The 25,259-nt window shown below is 52.0% G+C and overlaps 2 protein-coding genes across 2 annotated transcripts in view; both read right to left on the bottom strand.

Annotated features, from left to right (window-relative positions):
• Nucleotides 1-8,379: 8,379 nt before the first annotated feature.
• C13H20orf204 (chromosome 13 C20orf204 homolog) lies at nt 8,380-18,137 on the bottom strand. The gene is made up of 5 exons (XM_044985139.1): nt 17,921-18,137; nt 14,965-15,105; nt 14,146-14,214; nt 11,645-11,797; nt 8,380-10,732 (listed from the first exon to the last, which is right to left on the bottom strand). The coding sequence occupies exons 1-5, from the start codon at nt 17,921-17,923 to the stop codon at nt 10,583-10,585; spliced, it is 516 nt and encodes a 171-aa protein (XP_044841074.1). The 5' UTR covers nt 17,924-18,137; the 3' UTR covers nt 8,380-10,582.
• A 3,407-nt stretch (nt 18,138-21,544) lies between these two features.
• Nucleotides 21,545-25,259, bottom strand: part of PRPF6 (pre-mRNA processing factor 6) — a 35,010-nt gene continuing 31,295 nt past the window's right edge. Inside the window, exon 21 of the mRNA XM_044985760.1 lies at nt 21,545-23,066. Within this exon, the coding sequence (XP_044841695.1) occupies nt 22,914-23,066 (153 nt within the window). The 3' untranslated portion in view covers nt 21,545-22,913. The remainder of the gene's footprint in view (nt 23,067-25,259) is intronic.

Raw genomic sequence — 25,259 nt, 5'->3', positions numbered from 1 at the left:
CCTGCAATGATTTTTTTTTCAACTTTTTGAGTCACCAAAACTTTTGAAACACTTTGTTGTTGTTGTTGTTTTAAAATGCCAGCAAACTGAAAAAGCCGTTATCGGCTCAGGTCTACTTACGACATCCATTTTCAGTGGCACCATTAGTGAACCCCAGCTCTGGAGACCCAGCCACCCACTCCCCAGAGAGTGACAGGAGGAGTAGCTTAGGCGTTGGAGAAATTGTTATCCGGCAGAGCATGTACCCTCTGGCTCCTCTCCCATGGTGCCTGCCTCCAGGCAAGCAGGTGTCCTGGGACCAGCCCCCAGGGAATTTGGTGGGGCAGGAGAGATGGGGGTTGGAGCTGCAGAAACGTTGGCATCACTTGATTTCTGTAGCAGCTGCTTGGGCTGGAATCCCCTCTCTGGTGGGGTTGGGAAGGGCTGGTCCCTTGAAAGGAGCATCCCCCACTGAGGACATCCTGCTAATGGAGTCCCAGAGCAGGCACGCCGGGGAGGCCCCCATGCTTTGTGGCACTCAATCTGCTTGGCAGATGGCAGGACTATTTGTTGTCGTGCAGGAGCCTGGAAACCCTGCAGCAGGACCAGAGAAAGGGGGAGGTTCTCCCCCACCCAGAGAGCCTCTTTATTCTTATTTAGCCTGAGGTTTTCAGTGTATTTCTTGCTCATGGGCTCAGAGCGCTGCCTAAAGCCTGGCATGGACCTAGCAGAAAGCATGAGCGTCTCCGGGCAGCTCTGCTCAGGCACCCCCCTCCTAAGCTGCAGCCCGCACCAGAGACAGCCAGACGCCCTGACGTTGCTCTGCCAAGGCACCGCCTTGCGGGCCAACGGGATCCCTGCTATTCTAGTGCGGCCCGGAGCTGTGAAGAGCACGTACTGGCAGGGCGGGGCTGGTGGGGATGGACAAATGTCCTCCAGGGTTTACAACCTGGCCCCTCGTGTTGCGGATTTCCACAGCTGCATTGGATGGGGACAGTCTGTGTTTTCCACTCCTGGGGGTTCCTGCCCCCAGAGGAATTCCTCTCCTCTAGCTGGAGCCAGGGAGGGCCTGCAGATGGGCGCGTTGCAGGGCTCTCCAAAAACAACCGCTCTCCAAAGGATCACGCCGTAAAATATTAACCAGAGCCCCTAGCGTTTATCACACTGTAAATCTGGGCTTTCAACAACTTTATGATGCTGCGCAGAGACAGGGAGAGAACAACACACTGTTCCCATTGTCATACACAGACTTAACATGCCAGGCCAATTCCCTTCTCCCTCAGTGCCCCTCGCTCGAGCTGGCTGGGGGGTGGGGGTGGTGCAGGAGCCCACGTTCCAGGTCTGGAACACCCACAGGTGCTCTGGAACTACAGGTACAAGTGCCAGGGTCAAGTCAACCAGGCGTCCTTCGGAGGCGGACAAAAGGAGCATTGTGTGGTTTACTCCGGGAAGGTCTTTTGAGTGAGACCTTTGAAACCAAGATCTGCCCCATATGCAAATGCGCCTCCAAGGGCATTTGCGCTCAGCCAAACCTCCACCCCAGAGGCAGCTGCATTTTGGTGGGGCAGAGTCCATGGCCATTGTGAAGCCCTTGGGGTGAACAGCGCTGTAGAAATGTGAGAATGTTATTAAATCGCATCCTTGGAGGAGGAAATGCTGCAGCGCCGAGCCGAGGGGTCCCTAGCATGTCACCGGACATTGGCACAGACAGGATCAGCTGGTCTGGACGCCATCAGACCCCAAACCCAAACCCCACCTCTTTGGCCGTTAGAAACAGTTGTCTTAACTGCTGTTGTCACTCTCCCTCCCCAGCTCCACACCCTCATGCTCTCCAGCTGCCCTGAGATCTCCTCAGGGTGTTTTTGAGTCCCCAGGAATGGGTCCATAACAGGATGGCCAGGTTGTGCCCTTCCCGGCCTGACCCCGGTCGAAGAGTTTTGGAGACTAGCCCTGCTGCTTGGGGCATCTCTGCTGTAACTCCCTGGCAGTCTAGCCACCAACAGGGCTGGGCTACTGCCCCAGGGTGCTGCAGAAGGAACAGATCACTGGACTTCTCCATCCTGGGGCACCTCACCCGCGAGCTCCCACTCAATCCAGCCAGGCCTGTATTTAGCAACAGGCTGAGATGCCATGACCTACCCAACCACTCCCTGCACTACCCGGTTAGGAGACGGGCTCCGGGATAAATCCCCTGGAGCATCCATGGGGAGCAGCTACGCCACACTGGTCCCACCCCGCTGTCGCTGCTTCCCGGGTGCAGCCAAAGGACGGTGTAATGAGCGATAATTACACAACAAGAGCCCCACAGAAGGAAGTTTGGATTCAGAGGGTCTCAAGTGCACGGAGCACATCTGTGATGGCCTCTGCAACACACACGCACCCCCACGCACCCCATCACGTGTCCGCAGGCACACGATGGCCACACACCTGGACACAAACACGTGCTCTTACCCAGGCATGGAATAGAAAAGACACGGTGGCGTGGGCATGGGCACGGACCCGAACAGGTACCACTGCTCACTCCTGCCTGCACACAGACAGATAGAAAAACACTCTCCAGGCAATCCCAGACATGCCCCTTCCCCACACACACACACACCCTTTCCCCCACCCATGCATTTGCTTTTCACATTCAACAGCAAGCCGGCAGAGACTGCACAATCCTCCGAAGCACCAGTGCCCCAGAGCCGGGCACCATGCTGGGTGCCAACCAACCGCCTGGCCCTGCGAGGGGGAGGGCGGGGGGCTGCGAGGACCCGTCCGGGGGGCTGGGATTGGGGCCACTTGCCAGGAGCCGCAGCCGCAGGGCAGGGAGCGCGCGCCCTCACTCCCGCACTTGGCCTTGCCTGCCGGCTATTTTTATTTTCCTTTTCAGGCCAGTTTCCTTTTTCCGGCTGTTTTGCTACAATTCCACCATCGCTCCAACCTCCCTTTTCCCCTCCCTCCCTTTAGCATTTTCCTTCCTTTCCATTCACTCATCCCTCCCTGATGGTCCATAACGCTCCGCCTGCCCGGTGCTGGTTCTGACCCCCTTTCTCCCCCCCGGCTAGCTTCAGGCTCCTCCCAGCCCTGCGCACCCTGCTCCCAGCCGGCAGGGGAGGGCGTAGCCGCAGCCGCGTGGCTTTTGGGAGCAGCGAGAGGACCGGGCCGGACTGGAGAGGGGCAGGGGTTTGGTGGGGATTATTAGCTGTTTTTTCTTGCAGTCGTTTTAAAGCCCTAGTCGCTGGCGGTGCCGTGGTCTCAGGTAGCTGCTGGAAGGAGACCTGCTCCCACGCACCCAGGGCCAGTGCGTTCCACATCTCTCTTCCCACGTCCATGTAACTGCCCTGGCCTCTGTCACGTTCCCCCTGGATAACGCAGCCTTCTGCTGTCAGTGTGAGCTGCTGCTGCTCCCACCCTGCTGCCTGATCGGTCTGCAGCTATCCTAGGTCTCTGAGGCAGGGCCTGAGCTGTGACGGCCAAGCGGCACCCACGTGCCTGGATCCGAGTTCAGGCCCGTCTAGGCAAAGCAAGGTCTGACCTGCAGCTTCCAGGCCAGGCAGCAGCCTGGGAGTTTCATGGCTGCTCCATGTTATGCGCCCTGGGCCAAGAGAACGGCCCAGTCTGCCCAGTCCTTTCTCTGGGACTGTGCTGCCAGCCCGGGGGGGACTTTGCTCCATGGCTCCCGCGAAGAACCGAGCGAGACGTTCAGACAATGCAAGTCACAGCCCGGGCCCCATCACGCTGGGAGCTGGCAGACAGAGGCCCCCCGGCCGCGTCTGGACTCCCCGCAGAAGGTGGCGGGCTGTGGTCCAGAGCGTGAATGCTTCTCAGAGACTGGTGGGATTTGTGTGAAGGGAACATGCTGCTGTCCCCTGTACATACAACCCCTAAGCAAACCCTCCCGCTCTGCCAGGCCCTAGGCGACTCAGCTGCCCCCGCAGCCCAAACGACAGACACTCGAACCAAGGGCCAGCCGGTCCCACCAGCCCGAGCAGCGTCTCAGGCCTGGCCCTGCCTGCAGGCCGCAAACGCAGCTAGCTGCAGCAATGCATGGGGCAGCACTGGCAAAGCCCCTTGCCTAAGAGAGCTCTCGCAGGGCAGGCTTGAGCACGTCACTGGGCTGCTACGCGATCCCTTGGCTTTTCCACTGGCCCTGCAGCAGAGACGGGGACAGCGCGGGTGTCCTGGGCACACTACGCAGCAACCCTCATCCCACCCTCAGCCGACCACTGCTGAGAACAAACAGGGGAAACGTTAGCTCTGGGGGGCCTGCGTGACTCATGCTTCCCCTGGTGCGCTGGAAAGGCTGATGGCGGAGACTGGGGGCGATTAAGGAGGGGGCATTTCTCTCCCCACCCCCACCCTGATATTGTTATAAAACCTGGATGCAAATTGGCAAAATCTTTGCTATTTTGGGACTCTCAGGGGGATGGTTGCTGGGGGGCGGCGTAGCTGGTCTCCCCCCGCCCCCTCCATTTAACAATTAAAATGCTCTTCGTATTTGATCTTTTGTTTAGGGAAAAAAGCCCAAACCCAAACAAGGGTTTCAATGCAAAGCCCCCTGCAGAGCTGATAGAATGAGGAGCAGCAAAACAAGCTGGTGTTTGTTCTCTGCACAAGCTACTGTCTCTCGGGAGCCAAGCTGCAAACTCTGCCCATCCCTGCCACCTCCCAGCTGACTTTGCTGGGATGGAGGGGGGCACAGGGTGACGCGCTGCTCCCCGCTGAGATGCCAGGCCTGCCTGGCGGCACGTACAGGAGGGAGCTGTGCTGCTGAAGGAGGCTCTAGGAGTTACAGGGAAGGGCACGGGATCCCTGCATGGGATTCGCACACCCGTGGGCATAAACTCCACCCCAGCTCCAGGGCCCACGAGGCTGCAGCTGCCACCCGGCGGGAACCCCAGACTGCGAGGAAAGAAAACGGACCCAGCCGCCATAGACCGGGCCCGGGAAAGCGCAGGCAGGCAGAAGGGGCACAGTATGAGGAGCGGGGCGGGAGACAGAGGGTCAGGTGTCAAGAGGAAGCGAGTTTGGTGAGACACCTGGCGATCAGGACCACAAACCATTGGCCAGGCTGCTGCCGGCCAGGGGCTGCTGCTCGGCCAGTAAAGATCTCTTTCCTCCAACAGTGCCGCAGCACTTCCTGCTAATGACACCGGGCCAGGGTGGGGAAGGGGCAACTCAGCAGTGCTGCCCTCTCGGGATTTTGTCACAAGCCTGGCGATAACTGATTTTCCTTAAAGCCCCAACTCCTGGAGGCAGGTGATTGTGGGCGACACTCAGCTTTCTCTCTCCTTTTTTTTTTTTTTAAAGTCAGTTTCTAGCCATTGCCTGCAAACATGAGCCGAGGGCGCCCTAAAGGCTCAGGAACCAGAAGGCAAGGCAAAAAGAAGCCCCCTTGTTTTTTAGATCTCATGATTTTTAAGCCTTTCTGGGGCTGGGGTCAGGCTTTCGGAAGGCTCCCATCGGCAATGCCCCTCCGACTAGTGCAGGGACACTTCCTCTCCGGTTACAACAGTGCGGCAGCCTGTAGCCAGTGAAACAAGGAAGCGCTGGGTCTTGCTGGGGACCGAGCCCCGGGCAGCGAGGGCACGACGGGCCCACAAGGACCCTCCGTCCCCATCTCTGGTGAAATCGCACTGACTTCACTCCGAGCGATTTCCCCCGACCAAGAACATAAGGGGGTGGGGGTGGCAGGCTGGGATCCTCCCCAGGAATCCGGGTTCCACCCTCCAGCAATGCTTCTGGCAGCCCCACACAGTGGTCGCCAGCCACGCTGCGTGGCATAGCTAAGGTGGCTCAAGCCCCAGGGTCCCTGGCCGCTTGGCTCCACAGTCTTTCCAGGATGTCTCTAGCCCAGCCTTGCTGCACAGCCCGCTCCTGCCATCTAGCGTCATGCAAAGGCCCGGGCCTGGTTCTGTGCTCCACCCCCGCTGTTGTCTTACATTTGCTCTCAGGCTGATCCTGGCCAAGGGCCTTGGCTGGGCTCGGGTCTCAAGCCCGAGTGCCCTGCAGAGGATGCGGTTGGACCACGGCCGCCCCCCTGGCCGACGCAGAGCCAGACAGGCCGTGGCTCTGGCTCCAGTCTCCTGCCTTGCTCCATGCGCAGGCCTGGCCCCAGTGCGACGGCTGCAGAAAGCCCCCAGCGGCGAGCGGGCCTGGGAAGGAGAGTGACCAGCAGGATTAAGAGAAGCCAGTTCTGCCCCCCTGCTCCTACGCTAACTCACCAGCGTCAGCGGCGCTGAACAGGTTCAGCTGGGGGCAGCGTTTGGCCCCCGGTGCTGGGAGCTGGCCTCAGGCCTCAGGAGGAAAAGTCCTCTTGCGAGGGGCTGCCAGCACTTTGCAAACAGCTAACTGGGCTCAGCAGGAAGGAGAAGCTCTCTGGGGCACGGGCCAGGTCCTTCTGTGCTTGTACGGCACCAGCCCATCCTGAGCAGGGCCTCTGGGCACTCCCTGCCCCTGAATGTTAAATAAAGAGAGATTATCCCCATTTCACAGCTAGCAAAACCCAGGCAGGGAGCAAGGCAGGAATTTGCCCAGGGTTACAAAGAGGGCCAGTGGCAGAATTGGGGGGAGATGCCTTCCGGCCCTGTTCACTGCTTTAACCACTAGCCGATGCTCTCCCTGCTTGCTGGGGGCAGGGAACGTGCATAGGAGGGAGATCGCTGTCTCCTGGAGGGGAGGGGTCATAAGGAGGAGCCCCTCCCCCAACAGTTAGTTTGGGTCCCAACCTTAGCCACTGAGGCAGCCTGCGGCGTCGGGAGGGGAGGGAGGCGGGGTTGCCAGGGCACCGCACAGCGGCAGGGCGAAGGAGGGGGCAGGAGTGCAGAGGCAGAGAGGGGGTGGGGAAGCCAAGGAACACATGAGGGTAAAGGGGCGGGACGGGGCAGGCTGCCGGCTGAGCTCCTCTCCAGCCGGCCCCACTCACCTGCTCCCTGCTGCAGCCGCTCAGTGCACTGACTGCAGGGCTCTTAGGATCGGGCCCAGAGGGGCGAGCTGGAGCCATCGCCATCGTGTTATCACACATCCCCCGGTGCCTGGGCAGTGGCTGGGGGCAGGAGAGGGCAGGGGCCAAGCCTGCCGTGCCCATTAACCCCCTAGCAGCAGGTGGGTGGGCGGGTTTACACGGGGGCCGGTGAGGAAGGGGGCTTTGCTGGGTCGATGATGAGCAGCCCCGCGGGGTCCCTCAGCCGCTCCGGTGTGGGCTGGCTCGAGAGGGTAGTCACAGCCCTGGCCTGAGCCAGGCTCCCTCACTTGGGCAGGGTGGTGTCCTGGAACAAGGGAGGCTGGCTCCCTTCCAAGCTGACGGGCAGCGGCGTGCTGGCCATGGACCACCCAGCCCTAGCCATGCTGCAAAACGTCTGTTAGTCTATAAGGTGCCACAGGATTCTTTGCTGCTTCTACAGAACCAGACTAACACGGCTACCCCTCTGATACCAGCCCTAGTGCTGCTTCTCTGACCTGCCACCTCTCCGGGAACAACCCAGGGGCTCCACGTTTATTCACCCGGTCCGGCTCCTAACAGGCTGGCTCAGGGTACACGCCTTCCTTGCTGGAAGAAAAGCAGCAGAATCATTTGCATGGCTAGAGTTCCCTCCAAGGCAGTTTGGGAGAGGTTCACTTAAAACGGATCAAGCGAGTCTCCAAGCCTACAGGCTGGTGCTCACGCTATGGTGCTAAAAATAGCTGTGTAGATGTTCCCACCGGGGTTCTGAAACCTGGGGAGTGGGGGGCTTTCAGACCCCGAGCCCCAGCCCAAGCGGGAACACCTGCACGGCTACAGTTAGTGCCTTAGCATTAGCCGGCATCTGTAGGCTCGGGCTCTGAGACCCGCTGCTGCAGGGTTTGGGTGGGTGTTTTTTGCAGTGTAAACGTACCCTGGTCTCTCTGCGCCTCAGTTCCCCATCTGTACTCCAGGGACACCAGCACTTCTCTGCTCCCAGGGGTGTTGTAAGGGTAAACTCCTTTATGCCTGTGAGACACTGTAGCGAAGCAGAGCCATAGCTGTACCTACACAGGTTGCTGCAAAGGGTTACTGTTGCAGCAGAGGGAGCGCACCCGCAAAACAACTGGGAGTTGCACGGGATGCTCCGATGAGCCTGCACCACCTCCGTCAGCCAGCAGAGGGAATTCTAGTTTAGTGATAAAATCTGGTCTGGTCTGAAGAGCCATTGACGGTATTTTGGCAGCAAGGATGCGAAAAGATGGTAGTAAGATGTGACTGCAGCTCAGATAGGCCAGACCTGCGCCAGCTTTAATTCAACTGGCATAGCTAAAAATAGCAGCCAAGGGCAGAGGCATGGACTTCCACTCCAGCTGTACAAACTCTAGAAGAGAGGGGGGATTCGTGTTTTCTAGATAAAATACCCAGAATCGGTAAGGGAAGAAGTTTTATTGTCAAGCTTCTGAGAAGCTGCAAACAATGGGGCGTTACACCCAAGAACTGAAAGCAGGCACAATGTGTTGGTAAGAGAAAATTTGTTATTCACGAAACAAACTATCCACTCCCTGACCATCTGGGGTTTTTTTATTTAACCCCATTATGGCATTTCAACATTGGCTACACTGGGGATTTACGTATTTCCGAAGCTCATGGATTTGAAGGATTTTCGCCGAGGTTTTGTTTTGGTGTGTGGAAAACGCGCTCCTTTCCGACGCTGCTCCTTCGGGGAGGCTCATGTTTACATGTCAGGCAGCCAGTAAGTAAAAGGACGTTTCTTTCCGATCTCTGCTCACCCCCTATGACGTTCACTTGTCTGCACTAGGCTGGCTGGGCGCTGCTCGAAGAGCTGCAGGTGCTCAGTGAATCTCAGACCAGCTCCTCTTGAACTCATACCGCTGGTGTAAAAGGGCCACTGACTGCAATGGCGTGGCACTCCCTAACTCCAGGGGAGAATTTGGCCCTTGGTGTTGTGTTTCTGACCCGTAGATACCTTGACCAACAGCCCCCTGTATATGTAGGGGCTTGGTTGCCACCAGTTAGGATGCAGAGTACAGCAATGGCATTGTCCCATGAAGAGCAGAAGATTCATAGATTCCAAGGCCAGAAAGAACGAACTACTGTGATCAAACACTTTTTACTCCACAGGCCATGGACACACAGGGATTTGAACCGCTGCCCTCTAGCATCGCAAGCAGGAGCCAAGCCCCAGTGCCACCTCATATACATACAAGACTTTGCTCAGCAGCCACTGGCTAGGGTGTCCCTGAATGTCCTAATGAACCCCTCAGCATGAATCCGCAGCTGGTCATGTCCTCTGGTGAAGCTAATGGGAGCAGCTCTGCCTCCAGGGCTGGAGCCCTACCAGTAACAACTGGTTTTCTATAACTGATTAAGGGGCGAGCTCTGGTGCCTCTCTTCTAGAAGCAGGGGATTTGTTTTGCTGGTAGGAAGAGGACAGTAGTTACAATAGCATAAAGGCTGGTTTTACATCTAGGCAGCACAGCCTTCCCCTGAGCACCATGAGGCAACATCAGTTCAGCCCTGACCCCGAGGGAAGAGCACCACTTGCCGAGTCCCCAACCCCAGCTCCTACAGCACTTCGGCTTTCCCTTGTCCTCTTGCAAGAACGATGGGAAGAGAAACCCGGCCCCGAGAGGAGATACAAGTGGTTCTCAATTGTCTATTCTTCCTGGTTTTCCAGGAGATGGTAGCAGCTGTAGAAAGTCCATTTCATTCTCCGCACCAGCCTGTTGAGCGCAGGTTGGAAGAACGAGGGGGAGAGAGCTAGTTCAAACCCATGGAATGTCAGGGGGATCTAAGATTGCCTAGACTACTTGTCACTATGGCTACCATGCCCAGCCTTTCCTGGTGCACCAGCCCTTCGGGAGATAGACGGCTTTCTTCCCAGCACCTTCCGGGGTATGAAGACAATATTGCATGTCAATGAACAGCCCCAGGAAAGCAGCAGACACCATCTCAGGTGGTGTAGTTGTAACCCACACACCTCCTGAGTGTGGTGCTCTGTCCCATCTAGTGGCACTGAGATCACTTAAAGAGAGAGATAAAATGAGTCTGCTCTACTGCCTTAGCTAACAGCCAATTGGCTTTTAGTTCATGCGGTAGAGGCTCATGCAGTAAGCGTCAGAAGTCCCAGGTTCGATCCCACCCACCGACGACAAGTTTGTCAGCGTTACACAGTGCAAGAGGTTTCCTAGCAGACAAGAAGCATTTTCATAATCCGGGAGCCTCCTCTTACTCTATTACCCTCTTCTTTCACTGCCTGCGCACTGCCCTGCCCTTCCAAATTCCTAACATACAGACTCACTGGAGCCAAAGCCCCCGCTGTGGAAATGTCCAACAAAGTTTTATTCAGAATGAAGGAGCAAATTCTGTTGATGCCACTCAGTTGATTTCAGGGCTGAATCTGACCCTCCGTATTTGCTACCTGGAACAGTAGCAGAGCAGGCCATGAACACAAGACGTGTCCCTCTCCAATCCCCACAGAGAAGAATGGGATGCAATGGAATGCCTGCTTCACCCAACGGTGGAACCAAGAAATCAGAAGGCAAGGAGTTTCCATGAAATCGGTGTTGCTTACTGGCTAGTACGGAGGTGGTGGTACAATCCCAGGTGCTCAGCACCCATGGGGAGAGCACCATGCACTGCTTCCTACTGACCCTATGTGTCCCAGTCCTTTGAGTGGAGAGAGAACAGCTTCTCCCAGCAGGTGACCAAGTTTTCCACTGTTCGCGCTATCACCTTCAGCTGCTTTCTCCTGTTGCCCTGGCCTCTGTGTTGCGGTTTCTCTGTAACTGTTGACAGACTCTTCTGTTAGCATGCAAAGAAAGAAAAACAGTCACTGCAATGAAAACCTTGGCCTAGATACAGATGCCAAAATAATCCCAGCATTAGATATTGGCTAATTAATGCAGACCACACACATCTAGTATGGAAGAAAGTCACTTGGTAAGTGGAGTAGACACAAGATCTGTTCCCCAGATGACTTGAAATGGTTCCCACCCCCAGGTATCAGTCTCCATTCATAGGCACACGCCGATTGGCTATTGAGACCAGGCAGCCACATTCCCCAATGAGACGACACTAAATAAATTAGTTTCTCTGACAAATTGGGTGGAGGAGGGGCGGAGCCAGGGATTTCCCAAGACTGTGCCAGGTCATCTGAGCTCATCGGCAGAGTCTTGCACAAGGGCATCAAACGTCCGAATGGATTCCCTCAGCTTGGGCTTTCCCCCACGACTCTCCCAGGTGAAGAGTATCCATTAACGAACCCAGCACTAGTGCCAGATAGGGAGAGGGTGGCTACCAGCTTGGGGTTTCCCCAGGGCTCTCCCGCAGGAGGCGGCTAAGGGAATTCATTTCAGACAACAGAACAGCTCAGTGACAGTTCGAAGGCATCATTTCTGGGGAGACCGTGGATCTTGCCCCAGGCCTGCATGTGCTGCTCAACAAAGACAAGGTGGGTGAGGTAATATCTTTGATGGGACCAACGTCTGGTGGTGAAAGAGACACGCCTTCGAGCTTGCACAGACCTGAAGAAGAGCTCAAAAACTTGTCTCTTTCACCACCAGACGTTGGTCCCATAAAAGATATTACCTCACCCACCTTGTCTCTCTAATATCCTGGGACCAACAAGGTTACAACACTTAAACTTCTTAACGAATGGCTGCTATTTTTGGCACCATGCCAGCTGCGTGGCAGAAGAGAAAAGCAAGCCCCGACCTTGTAGATTTTCTTGCAGTTCTGTTTGGTCACAGACTCTGTGTTGCTGACCACCTGCATCACAGCCACCACTTCAGGATTCCTCCAGGGGCCTCTGACCATGTCCCTGAGAGACATGCTCATGGTGGAGATAGACAGCAGGATTTTCTGCTCCTGAACAAAGAAGGATGCAAAATCCAGATGTGCAGAGCCAACTCAAGCAAATAAAACTATAATTAAGTAGAGGAGCCAGTGCTTGCTTAATACAAGCTCAGGGGCCCAGCGTCTTAGATCACTGGAGTAAATACTGCCCTAAAATATAGTCGTCACCCAACCTTGCCAAAAAAAAAAAAATCCCCGTCTCCCTCTCTGTACCGTAATGCCCACTAGAATACAGCTTAGGGAAGCTGTTCTGCTGACCGCTTGGGGAACAAGGCATGAGGCTGTGGCCACAGGCAGTGTCACCATGGAAGTGATACAAGTGTTACCTGCTGCCCATCCACCTGCACCGCCACATTAGCACCCCAGCTGCTAAAGAGACCTGCAGCCTTTCCCTCATAGGGCAGGTCATGGGCACGTCCATTTCCCTTTTTTGATGATTCCCCTCACCCCCCCCCACACTTTCTTTTGTATTCAAACAAGGGGAAAAGCCCTCGGTTATTAGCTACAACAAACAGCAAATTGAGGATTTTGCTGTTTGCTCTGTTCTGAGTTCCTGCCTCACAGCATTTGTGTAGCTAATAACTGAGGGCTTTTTAGCTACACAAAAGCTATGGGGCAGGAACTCAGAACAGAGCAAACAGCAAAATCCTCAGGTGTTAGCAATAAACCATGTGAAAGGTGGGGTGACCAGATGTCCCGATTTTATAGGGACAGTCTCGATATTTAGGGCTTTGTCTTATATAGGCACCTATTACCCCCCACCCCGTCCTGATTTTTCACACTTGCTGTCTGGTCACCCTAATGAAAAGGGCACATATCGCAATGAACTGGTTAGTGTGTCTGTGCTCTACTGCCTCCTCCTGGATGGAATTGTAACTGCTCCAATAGCAAATGGCAGTTCGGAGTCCCCTGCTGTAGCCACGGAGCTCTGAGGTGCTCTGGTGTACAGCACAGTGACAACACTGGCTGTGGACTTGTCACACCAGGGTCAAGAGTGAGACTAGAACTTCTGTGAGTCACACACACTTGTGGCTGGGCTTTGTCTAGCTAGGGGAGTGTGTCGAACTGGCTCGAGAGTGAGCGTCAGTCACAATTTGGCCGTGTCTCTGCTGCCACAAAATGCTGAGTGGCCATGGCATGAGGGTTAGTCACTGCTGGGCAGTTTGGGTGGCCACTCACGCATTCCCACAACACCTGGCTTGCCGGTACTTCTGGAATGGCGTGGGCCCACCCCACCAGCGCGACTTTGCGCACGTGGGGCATAGGAAGTCGCGCTGCAGACACCACTTTGAAGAGTGCGCCGCTCCACCCCTGCTAGGGGGACCTCACACGCATGGCGTGCATGAGGTCACATTGCACAGATGACGCCGTTTTGAAGAGCGTGCCATTCCAGCCTTGCCGCATGACCTTGCATGCACCGGGCATGTGAGGTGACAGCAAGAGTGGTGGAGCAGTGCACTCTCCAAAATGTCATCCCTGTCCGATACTGGACAAAACCACCTCTAGTTTTGTCTCAGTCCCGGACAGGGAACAAACCAACCAAGAAGATGACTCTGCAGCTTAAAACCAGACAAATGGCCTGCCTACATGCATTGCAGGATGGCCTGATGTGTGACCCAGTATTGTACAGACTCACATCTCAGCCGTCCACTCTCTCTCACACACACATTCAATGGCCAAACCTGTGTGAAAACAGGAAGAGAACCCAGGTCACCCTGTTCCACATACACAGCCAGTGCTCATAGACTCATAGACTTTAAGGTCAGAAGGGACCATTATGATCATCTAGTCTGACCTCCTGCACAATGCAGGCCACAGAATCTCACCCACCCACTCCTGTAACAAACCCCTAACCTATGTCTGAGCTATTGAAGTCCTCAAATTGTGGTTTGAAGACCTCAAGCTGCAGAGAATCCTCCAGCAAGTGACCCGTGCCCCATGCTGCAGAGGAAGGCGAAAAACCTCCAGGGCCTCTGCCAATCTTCCCTGGAGGAAAAGTCCCTCCCGACCCCAAATATGGCGATCAGTTAAACCCTGAGCATGTGGGCAAGACTCACCAGCCAGCACCCAGGAAAGAATTCTCTATAGTAACTCAGATCCCACCCCATCTGACATCCCATCACAGACCACTGGGCATATTTACCTGCTAATAATCAAAGATCAATTGCTAAATTAATTGCCAAAATTAGGCTATCCCATCATACAATCCCTTTGAGTTAAAGGGAAGTACTGGCTGTAAGCTAGCGGTACAGGGCTGATGACACACAGTTGAGCAGTCCTGATTCCATCTAGTACAGGATGCTGGTGTGTACACACACACACACACACACACACACGCACGCTGCAGAGAAAGCATTTACCTTGTTAGAGAGGCAGGCTGGGCCAGCTCTCCCCCTCCTCGGGGTTTCAGCAGATCGAGTCAAGTTTTTCTGTGTAAAATAAAAGGATTACAAGCTGCTCAGCTTTGGGCCTTTCTCCCCGGCTCCCCTGAAGTTACTATCCCGTGCTCCGTGCACAGCACAAGCTCTATGCGCTGGGGAGAAGAGACCCACTGAACTGAGAAGAACACCCCATGAGGCGCAATGGCTGGCTTGATGGGGGGAGAGTGCTCCTTACAGAAATTTCCTGGCACCTTTCATGGAGGTGGGCAGGAGCGGCTCCAGGCCCCAGCACGCCAAGCGCATGCTTGGGGCGGCATGCTGCGGGGGGCGCTCTGCCGGTCGCCGGGAGGGCAGCAGGCAGCTCCGGCGGACCTCCTGCAGGCGTCCCTGCGGAGGGTCTGCTGGAGTATCCGCAGGCACACCTGCGGGAGGTCCACTGGAGCCGCGGGACCAGCGACCGGCAGAGCGCCCCCCGCAGCATGCCGCCGTGCTTGGGGCGGCGAAATGGCTAGAGCCGCCCCGGGAGGTGGGGAGTTTGCTGTTGCCTTGGCAGCTGAATTCCAGTGGCACTCTAGGTGCGCGCTTCCCATTCGCAGGGAACAGGGTTATATTTCACAATGCCTAAAGGCCCAGGTGGGATGGACGCCCTATTCTGCCGGGTGCTGTACCCACATCAGCGAAGCCACAGTCCCTGCTCCAAAGGCCCGATGCCGTCTAAGACAACCTGTGCCCCATGGCCAGATAGCGACATTTTTATACCCGCCCGCCCGCCGGCCGGGGATTGTCCGCTCCACTCACCAGGTTCTGGAGCTCATCAAAGATCACGGCTTGGTATTGCCGCAGGATTTCCACAATGCTGCACTTTGCCTTGCCCTTGCTCAGCACCGACACAAGCAGCAGCAGCAGCAGCACAGCACAAAGGAGAGTCCTGGGGAGAATCTAGATGGGAAAGAACGACTCAGCTTCAGCATTGTACACTAGTGCCAGGCTCGGGAGACCTGCCTGCCCTTTGCCTTTTAGGCTGAAAGGAAGCTGGTTTCGCTTGTGTGGTTTAAAAGCAGAATGGTCAGCTGTACAGGGCGGGGTCAGCATGGACCCAGACTCCGGAAGTGCATATGGGGAGCTCCTATATAAGAAGTGGAAAGTATGAAGAGTGCACTGGACTGCAGTATAAATAAGGTATCCTTCGGGAATACATGTCCCCGGGTCAGCTAACCAGGCTGTGCAGCATTCCCGACAGATTTGGGCTTTATCACACCAGGGGAGAGGAAACTCCAAAGCTGAGAGGCCCACCTGGAGAACACACTGCCAGCACTTCCTTCTCCTTTTAGAGCAAAGGAGCTTCAGTTTCACCCCAGGTTGCTGCTCTGGAAGCATGGGAGAAATGCAGTCTTAGGTAGGATGGTCCCAGGCCATTTCAGGGTCAAATCCAAAGACTTCATTTAGAATTAACGGCAAGAGCATCTCTGTCCTTAGAGAAGTGTTTTTGTGTGTCCAAACAAAACTGGGGGCAGCTGTCACGATGGGGCACAGGGACAGAGGAGGCCTGAATAGGCAGAAGAATGGCTGCTGTGTGGGAAGCCTATTTTGTCACATTTTAAAATGGTGCTGAATATAAAATACAGGAGCAATAAAATCCAGTGAGACATGGTCTCTCGTGCAATTGTTCTGCACCGGGTAGTTCTGCATTTGCTCCAGCTTTTCAAAAAGTTCCTTTCATCCAGGTGCTCCGTGGTCTCACACAGGAACGAAACAGATGCTCTTGATGGCTAAATGCGGGGGAAATAGCCTACGCAGCTCTCTGCTTGCACTGGTGCAGCACGGATCCCTAGTCAAACCTTCAGGCTTCATGCTTTCCACGCAGTACTGAAGCCAGCCACGGCATAGCCCTGAAGCCAAAGCTTTGATATCTGAGACTGTTGAGTGGATGAAGTAAATAAATTTTATCTCAGTGCTTGTCCTGTCTTTGAAAAATCAATGATCCTCAGACGCGTCAAGGGATGGTGTAGGTTTACTTCCTTCTGCCCCAGCGAAGGGAGTGCAATTTCTATTTGGGTGTGGCAGAATCTTCTCAGAGACGCCAGTTGCACAGCTTGGTTTTCTCTGTACATTTCTCCAAGAGACGGGAGACATCACTCCAGAGCAAACTTCAAAACAGCATAGAAGATATAAATAACGCTCAAAACCATTCATCAAAATGCCAGCTTCGCTGCAAACGGAATATCCCTTTCCACACCAACACCGGCCAAAGTCTAAGGGTTGCTACTCAGGAAGGCTTCCCCACAAGGGAAAGAAGGCCGTGCAATTTCACTTGAACTATTAAGTAAAGGACTCTTTCCATAAATATCAAATTCTGGAACAGAGCAACACTTGCACCATTTCCAAGCAGCTGGGATGGGTACTACATTTTCAGTCCTTAATATGTGAAGAAACACAGTCTGTCGTTAAAAAGACAGGCTGGCTACACTCTCAAAGGCTGTGACCCGCGATTCTCACAACTCACGTGACCAGCCTGGTGGAGGGGTGCCCGTAAGAGATACACGCTTGTGGAAGGAAGACTAATGAACAAATCACGAAAACTGTTTTCTCTTAGTAATTGGCACTGTTCAGAGGTGGAAAAAGTTATTATAGTTACTCCACATGCCTGGGGATTAGTAATTCTCTCTCCATGACAGTCTGAAGGCTTTGGCTCCTGCCCTCCTTACACACAAACAAAATTCCAAAAATTGGCATCACTTAATGTTTGTTAGTAGCATCCAGGAAACGTTCATTCTGGGTTTAGAAGTCACCTAGTTCCATGGAAGGACCAGGAGTTATTTGTAAGGTTAAGAACAGGTCTGTGAACTTTACAGCAGCTGGTAGAAAAACTCAGCCTGTTAAACTGTGCTTTGCATATGCCGGAGGCCAGGGGCTAATCTTTTCTTTCCTGGCCGTAATCCTCTAGCAAACACTGACAGATAAGGGAAATCACCAGTATTGACAGCACTTCCTGGTGGCACATGCTCTAAACTCAGCGCTCACCAGCTGGGGCACAGAATCTGCTCCAGCAGAACCCGCTTTGGTCCCCACACAGTGTCCTGGCTTGCACTGCCCCGCTAAGTCACCCGGGGGGGGCTGACCCCTGTGGCTTGGGGGAGCGTGGAGGGCAGAAGGGGTCTGGCTGGCTCTGCCTTACACAGACAAGCCCGAAGGAAATGGATTTCAACACACTGCTAATTAAAGCCAGAGCTTTCCCCCTCCGCCAATGCCCCGAGTTGAGTGCGCTGCAGGGCTGGGATCTTCTCTCCCCTGCAAACGCGCCTGTCCCTGGCTCGGCTGGCCCCGAGCACACCCGCCGGCTGCTGCTTTGCGCTCTTTTCGCAGGGCTGGACGAGCCCCCAGTATCTACACACGCCCACGCCGGCTCCGTGCAAGGAACGGGCTGCAGCCATGAGCCCGCACCAGGACCGGCTCTGTGTGTGTGTGTGTGGGGGGGTCCCTCCCCTTTCCAGAAACCGGCCGCCGCTGTTGGAAAGCGGGAACATTTACAGGAAAGCCTGGCCCGGGGCGAGCGGGGTTTCTCACAGTCCCTGGGGGCCGGTGCTGAGTGGGAATTTCCAGTCCCTTCTCCTGGATCTCGCTGGAATCGGTGCTTCTCCTCCGGGGGGGGGGGGGGCGACACCCCACGTGGTCCCCAAATACCCTCTCCGCCCCCCCCAGCGCAAACTCCCAGCTGCCGCCGGCTGGGACCGGCCCGCTCCCCGGGGACACTCACCATTTATCGCTCGCGGTGCCGATCCCCCCAGCTGCAAGTGGCCGCGGAGGGAGGCGCGGCGCCCGGCTGCATGGTCCCTCCGCGCTCCAGGATGCCCGGCGCAGGGGACCCGTCTCAACCGGCGCCCCGGCCGCTCCCGCTCCTGCGCTGGGCTCCCCTGCTCCGCCTGGGTCCCCGCATTTGAACTTGGCTCCAGGATCTAATAGCAGGAGTGGGAGGGGATAAAGCGCTCGCGGCTCTAGTCCCACCCCCAGATCCTGCCTGACGGGGTTATCCCCGCCGGAGACCTGCACCTGCCCTCCCCGAGCTGGAGGAAGGGAAAAGGGGGCGGGAGCGAAGCAGCCTCTTAAGGCCTTGGGAGGGGGGTAGGATGATGGCAGATTATAACTTGTTAATAGAGGAGATGGAGAAGAAAGTCCATCTCTATACCAGCATTAAACATTAAGCTGGTAAAGGGGAGGGATAGCTCAGTGGTTTGAGCATTGGCCTGCTCAACCCAGGGTTTTGAGTTCAATCCTCGAGGAGGCCACTTAGGGATCTGGGGCAAAAACTGGTCCTGCTAGTGAAGGCAGGGGGCTGGACTCAATGAACTTTCAAGGTCCCTTCCAGTTCTAGGAGATTGGTATATCTCCAATTATTACCTCTGCCTGGGAGTGGAGGGTCAGGTCTGATTGCTCTGTTCTACAACGCAAACTGCTGGGAGTCACGTCCCATTGGGCAGAGGGTGGGATTGTTGGGGTGCTCATGAAGCACCTGTCTGAAGAAGGTGCTTTTTGACCTGTCTATGGAGCAACAAGGGCAAGTCCCTTCCGGGTTTCAACTGAGATTTCAAACCCTGAGTGTGAACTCTTTGGGGCAGGGACCTTGTTCCATGTATGCACATTGCCCAGTCCAGCACAGGGCTACCATGCTACAGGTAATAACCATCTCCCTTCCTAAATGTTTCAAACACCACAACCACCTCCAGAAAGTCTCCTGAAAACCAGTCTCAAACTGAAGCACACGGTGCCTGCTCCATCAGGCATGCACCGGCTAGGTAAGGCTTCCAAAACACTATGGAGGTACTACTGCTGAAGACAGCCATGCCTAGGCCAAGCTGCCAGAGGTTTGGAGATGCTGAAACAAAAGCAAGAGGAAACACTTGGGAGTTCTGCTTTGGAAATAAGGCATTGGCTCCATCCTTCCTCTCACACAACCACCTTTTGGGGCTGAGAATTATTGCTGTGGAGCTAATGCTGTGACCCCAGATGTGGCAAGCCAGACCTTTCGCTTTCAGTTTCTACTAGCAACGTTTTAATCATTAGCAATTTCTGAAAGTGGATCGAAAATAGAATTAACCTACTTTAGTGCTCATAACTGCACTTTGTACTATAAAATCATGTTGCTAGACATCAATTTATAGAACTTAGTGTGAATAGCCAGTGTGAAATGGTTAAGACACTTGAGCACTATATACACACACAAATAAAGAGAGGTTATAAAGGTACCTTTGGTGGCCTCAGATGAATGAGCTCAGAATCTTATTTGGAGTGTGATGTCAGCTAAACCTAATTTAAATTCTTTTCACCATGATTTTTACAGAACAAATTCTAATCTAAAGATTTCACAGCAACCAAAAGCATGCGAGGCATCTAGGTATTAATAAGAGACAGCCCATGCCCCAAGTTTACAATCTAAGTTCATACATGATGTAACAAACATTAATGGAACAACAAAAAAGGAATGGGTTAACAGCAATAAAGAGTTACTTGACAAAAGAGAGGGCACAGAACCGTGAAGCAAAAATGTGTGGCTTTTAGTAGGGTACCTGAATAACCCAACTCAATTCTTATAGACATCTTGGCAGAACTGAGCCTTCCAGAGGGATCTGAGAGGGGAATAGTCTGCTGGATCATTGGTTGAAGCAGGAGGAACTATGTATACTCAAGGACACCCCACTGAAGGCTGGATCCAGACATGTTTATTGTGCTCTATGTGCATATAAATAAAATTTACAGGTTCAAAAATCCATTTTCAAAATGTTAAAGACATCTAAAAACATTAAGCTGGTAAAGGGAAGAGTCCATTAAAAAAAAAGCATAAAAAATTATGAGATTTTGAAAGATAAAGTGAAAGGTAGAAACACTGGGTGGCAAGAGGAATTTCATGCTCTAAAGGAAACAAATACACTTGCTGGTACATAGCCCTCACATCCTGATGCTTTCAATACCCCATTCTGTGCCTCAGCGCTGGCAGAGAGTACATTTACCCTGAAGGTGAATTTTTGCATTAGTATGTTGCTACATTTTATGCTCTTTAAATAAAGTTCACTCCAATCTCACACAAGCCTGAATGAATGGACTTTGTGTTGGGAACAAAGCAAGTGCAGACGAGGATGGAATTCAGCCCTCAACCAAGGGGCAGCATCCCAACCCTCCAAACCCCTCTCCTCTATTTTGGATTTTCCCAGGCATTGGAGCCCTTCCCCAGCCCATTCCAAAGCAGAGTGTAAAAACCCCACTGCGTTCCATCCAACACAGCCTCACTGCAGGACTTAAGAGCCATAGAGGGCTTTACAGGCCCTCTGAACCTGGGTGACCATGAAGCCCAAGTTTGCTGCCCTGAGTACTATTGTATGTAGATTGTCTAGCACATTTCCAGTACTGTGGCACTTCCCAACCAAGAGGAACAGTTCCCTCTCCAAAGATCTTACAATCTAAAGAGAGAAAGGACAGATGAAAAGACAGGGAAGGGACATCACCTGTAAGCAGGGGACAGGTCAGGATAGGCCCCATAGGTACTCAATACAGTATGTAAAGGCCATTTGTTAATCTATGCAGTAGCCATATTGGTCCCAGGATATGAGAGACACACGGTGGGTGAGGTAGTATCTTTTATTGCACCAACTTCTGCTGCTTTAAGCTTGTCTCTCTCATCAACAGAAGTTGGTCCAATAAAAGATCTCACCCACCTTGTCTAATTTGTTAACATATTTTTTTCAAGCTGACCTCATGCAGAACCATTATTAGTTTGACCCAACTTTGGGAATCCTAGTTAAACTATCCCCTTATCTATAACCTCCCCACCCCAACAAACTAAAACCCCTGTCCCCTCTCAGTACGGTTAACCCAGACTCAACCCCTGCATTCCCCATGCAGAGAATCTTCATTCTCCCTCTGCATCAGTCCCCATTCTCCAGCGACGGAAAGAAAGTCACTGTTAGTGGTGGAGAATCTCTTGGGATGGGGAGGTCTTCCCTCTCCATGCTGCTTGCCCTAACAGCTGCAAGCCTGAGCCTTTGAAAGCTTACAAGCCCCCAGCACACTAGTGAGGTATACTTTTCTTAATGAAGGTGCAATTGCACATATTCTCACCAGCTACCTGAGAGAGAACACCTGGCTTCATTTTGCATATATAAATCAGGAAGAAAAATTTTCATCACAAGTTGCCACTCCTTAAACAATATGGCACTTAAAGCAAAAGAATATGAGAAAGCTTGGCAAACAGATACATTCCTCACACGGGCATCTTTGTAAGGAGTAGCTGGCCCTTCATAGGGTACCCACCCACTAGTCAGATCCAACCACCCTTTGACATGCAACAGTCACTGCAATGGAGGAGATGGTGGTCAAATAGAATTCAATGTGAAACACAAGACAGTTGTATTTTATAGCATCCCATTACATCTGTACAGTTTTCCAGGCAAGTGACAGGTTTTCTTCAAACATTCTATGATGATACATACTTAAAAAAAAAATCACTATATCCTAATATACAAATGCTATTAAATGAAGTTGGAGACATTTGTATCTTTCAGTTGGTGAAGAATAAAATAGATACAATCTCTCTGGAGGACATTTCTTTTCACTCAAAGGAGGATCAAGAGAATGAAAGTCACCCCTTTGGGTCAAAAAATGGCGCTGCTCATAGCTTTAGACAACTTTACTCATGAACCTAAGACAACTTACAGGGGCTACAGACACAGAGATGTGCTCCAAAATCATCCCAGCAACAAGCTAGTTTCTCCATCTGAGTTTGGAGAAGTTTTTCATATCCATCCATCCTGGAGATCAGCTTCAGTTGTTAAAGCACATGGCGTCTTAATGGTTCTAAGAATAAGGATTTTTCCTTTAAAGAGCCTCGAGTTATTTTTACCATGTTGTTTTAACACTACTGCTGTAGTGTTAAAATGAAATTATTCTATTAAAATAATATGCTTATATTATACATTTAAAAATTAGAGAAAATATCACTAAAAATAGGTTCTGGTTATTGGACTTCACAAAATGCTCAATTAAGAATAGTTTTCCACAAAAATCTGACCATGATTCTATCCCAAAAGTTGAGGAGGCAGTTCCAGTCTGGCTTTGTCACACCAAACATACAGTTTTGCCTTCCATTTCTGCCACCACGCCCTTCCTTCCACCCCAACATTCCAGGCATGTCTTTCAGCGATAATTGTTCTTTGGTTCCTCGTTCTTTAAGCCTCTGCATACTTAAATATCAAGGAGACAGCTTTGTTGACAAAGAGTCATCATTAAAAGGGCCAAACACCAAGAAACCGAAGGCCTGGTTGACAGGATGAGAACTCGTGCCAGGGAAGACACCAGAGAAGCTGCAAGTCATCAGAAAGCGATCAAATAATAATTAAGGTTTGAATTTACAAAATAGGTTCAGACATCCAAATGAGAAGGCCCATCAAACCTACACAAAATGACTCAGCACCAACACCTGCCAGCAATGTTCACAGAAGACATTACAACACAAACACATCTGATTATGCCACACCAAAGACTGCAATGTGCAGTCTCAAGCACTACTGCAGGAGTGGAAGGGACTGTCTCCTCATCATCATATTTTTTTTTGGAAAACCAGTGGTCCTCATTTGTTCCACCAACTTCCTTTGTTTGCTCTAAGCGATTGAATCGCTGGCAGGGTTGAGGGTGTTGGAAACATGTATAGCAAAGGGGCCGTGTCCTGCAGGGGTGATTGATGCAGCTGAACACAGCATACTCTAGAAGGCATTTTTAATTTTGGCTGCCACAACTACTAGGATCTCTCCAATTTTTTTCTGCCAGTTCTCTATGTCCTTGGACACTTCACACCACAACTCTCCATGGCGGGGCTCAGCATTCTCACAGCGCTTCTTCACCTCTTCCTGCTGCTCCTACAGAGCAAGAAAAAACAACAGGTTGGGACTAGGAATGTTAGGATGTCAGGATGTTAGGAATCATTAACAGGACGTTAGGAATCATTAAAAAGGGGATAGAAAATAAGACAGAATATATTATTGCCCTTATATAAATCCATGGTACGCCCACATCTCGAATACTGTGTACAGATGTGGTCTCCTCACCTCAAAAAAGATATTCTAGCACTAGAAAAGGTTCAGAAAAGGGCAACTAAAATGATTAGGGGTTTGGAGAGGGTCCCATACAAGGAAAGATTAAAGAGGCTAGGACTCTTCAGCTTGGAAAAGAGAAGACTAAGGGGGGATATGATAGAGGAATATAAAATCATGAGTGATGTGGAGAAAGTGGATAAGGAAAAGTTATTTACTTATTCCCATAATACAAGAACTAGGGGTCACCAAATGAAATTAATAGGCAGCAGGTTTAAAACAAATAAAAGGAAGTTCTTCTTCACGCAGTGCACAGTCAACTTGTGGAACTCCTTACCTGAGGAGGTTGTGACAGCTAGGACTATAACAATGTTTAAAAGGGGACTGGATAAATTCATGGTGGCTAAGTCCATAAATGGCTATTAGCTAGGATGGGTAAGAATGGTGTCCCTAGCCTCTGTTTGTCAGAGGATGGAGATGGATGGCAGGAGAGAGATCACTTGATCATTGCCTGTTAGGTTCACTCCCTCTGGGGCACCTGGCATTGGCCACTGTCGGTAGACAGATACTGGGCTAGAAGGACCTTTGGTCTGACCCGGTACGGCCATTCTTATGTTCTTATGACTATCTTAATCCCACAATTCTTTCCCCTAGCTGAGTAAGACGGTCTTCAGATTCTACCATTCCTTCTAATGCATTGGTACATAGTGCTGAAAGTTAAGCGCTTATACAGACCATTAAAAAAAAAAAGAAAAAGAGGTGGAAATCAGGGTTAGGAATAAATGAAGGTTAAAGCTTGGCAGCAATGGCAACTGTTCTGCTTTGCAAAGCAGCCCAATGGGCTGCCAAATTATGTTTGGTTTTCCACCATCTACCTTTCCCCACATTCTTTACATAGTTGCTCTTCAACAGAATCTAAGATTTGTTTTGAGAGAACACAGAAAAACGGACATTTTGCAGTTATGAATCTAATATGGTGCTCTATAGCCTAGTCTTAGTACATTCTAGGCTGCCAGACAATTAAACTGTTTCCCTAGTCACAGTTCAGGCAGAATCAAGGCAACTGTGGTGGAGGCCTTCCTTGTGTTGCCTAGACACATCAAGCATATCGAGGGGGACTCATCTCACTGCAGCTAAGAAGTCTCACATCAGCTCAGTACCAGGCTTCTCATGAGCATTACATAGGAACTGCCACACTGGATTAGAACAATGGTCCATCAGATCTGGTATGCTATTTCCAACTGCAACCCAGATAGATATTTCAGGGAATGGGATAAAAACTCTCATAAGGGGCAATTATCCAGCAACACCTACAGGGAAACTTCTTACTAACTCCAAGCAGTTAGCGGATGGCTTACGCCTTGAAGAATGAAGGTTGATCTCATACATTTTTGTATCAGCTAATGTAACTGTGGATGGCAAAGACAGGCTGCCAACTGTCGAGTTCTTTGTGGTGGTGGTTTTTGTGAGATTCACTCCTGGTGGACTGAGTGGAAATACCATCTTTGGAGGACCACACAGAAAAGTTAGTGTGCTTGGGGTCAGTGCTCAACAGTGCACATTTTATTGTATCTATTATTGGGGTAGCAGTTTCTAATTTTAAAAATCCATATTATTTTTCCATGTTGTGATATCTAGTGGAATTGATTAAGGAACACCAGAGCGCGCATGTACAGAAAAGTGCACATTCTGCCTAAATGTACCAGAGCTGTGGCAAGCGTCACATGCACTGCTAACTGATCCTGAAGAGTCCCCCATCCTCCGCTTCAAAAACGGAAACTACACACTTCAGTTTAAGAATAGAAGTGCAATGGCAGTGGGCATTCAATATGGCATTTGGCTTGACAATTACCATTTCCTGCAGAACCACAGAGAGAACACAGATGGGGTACACTAGACTGACGGCTGCTCTGATCTATAATCAAACACTAGGATTGCACACAATTGTTTCCCAGCCACGTAAAGCTGTCTGCTAAGATACAGAACCTTTTTTGTTTAGAGCTTTGAGACAGCTGCTCT

The sequence above is a fragment of the Mauremys mutica genome, chromosome 13, assembly GCF_020497125.1.
Source record: "Mauremys mutica isolate MM-2020 ecotype Southern chromosome 13, ASM2049712v1, whole genome shotgun sequence".
NCBI lineage: Eukaryota > Metazoa > Chordata > Testudines > Geoemydidae > Mauremys > Mauremys mutica.
The sequence above is the reverse complement of the archived record's forward strand: the minus strand, read 5'-3'. Positions and strand labels throughout refer to the sequence as shown.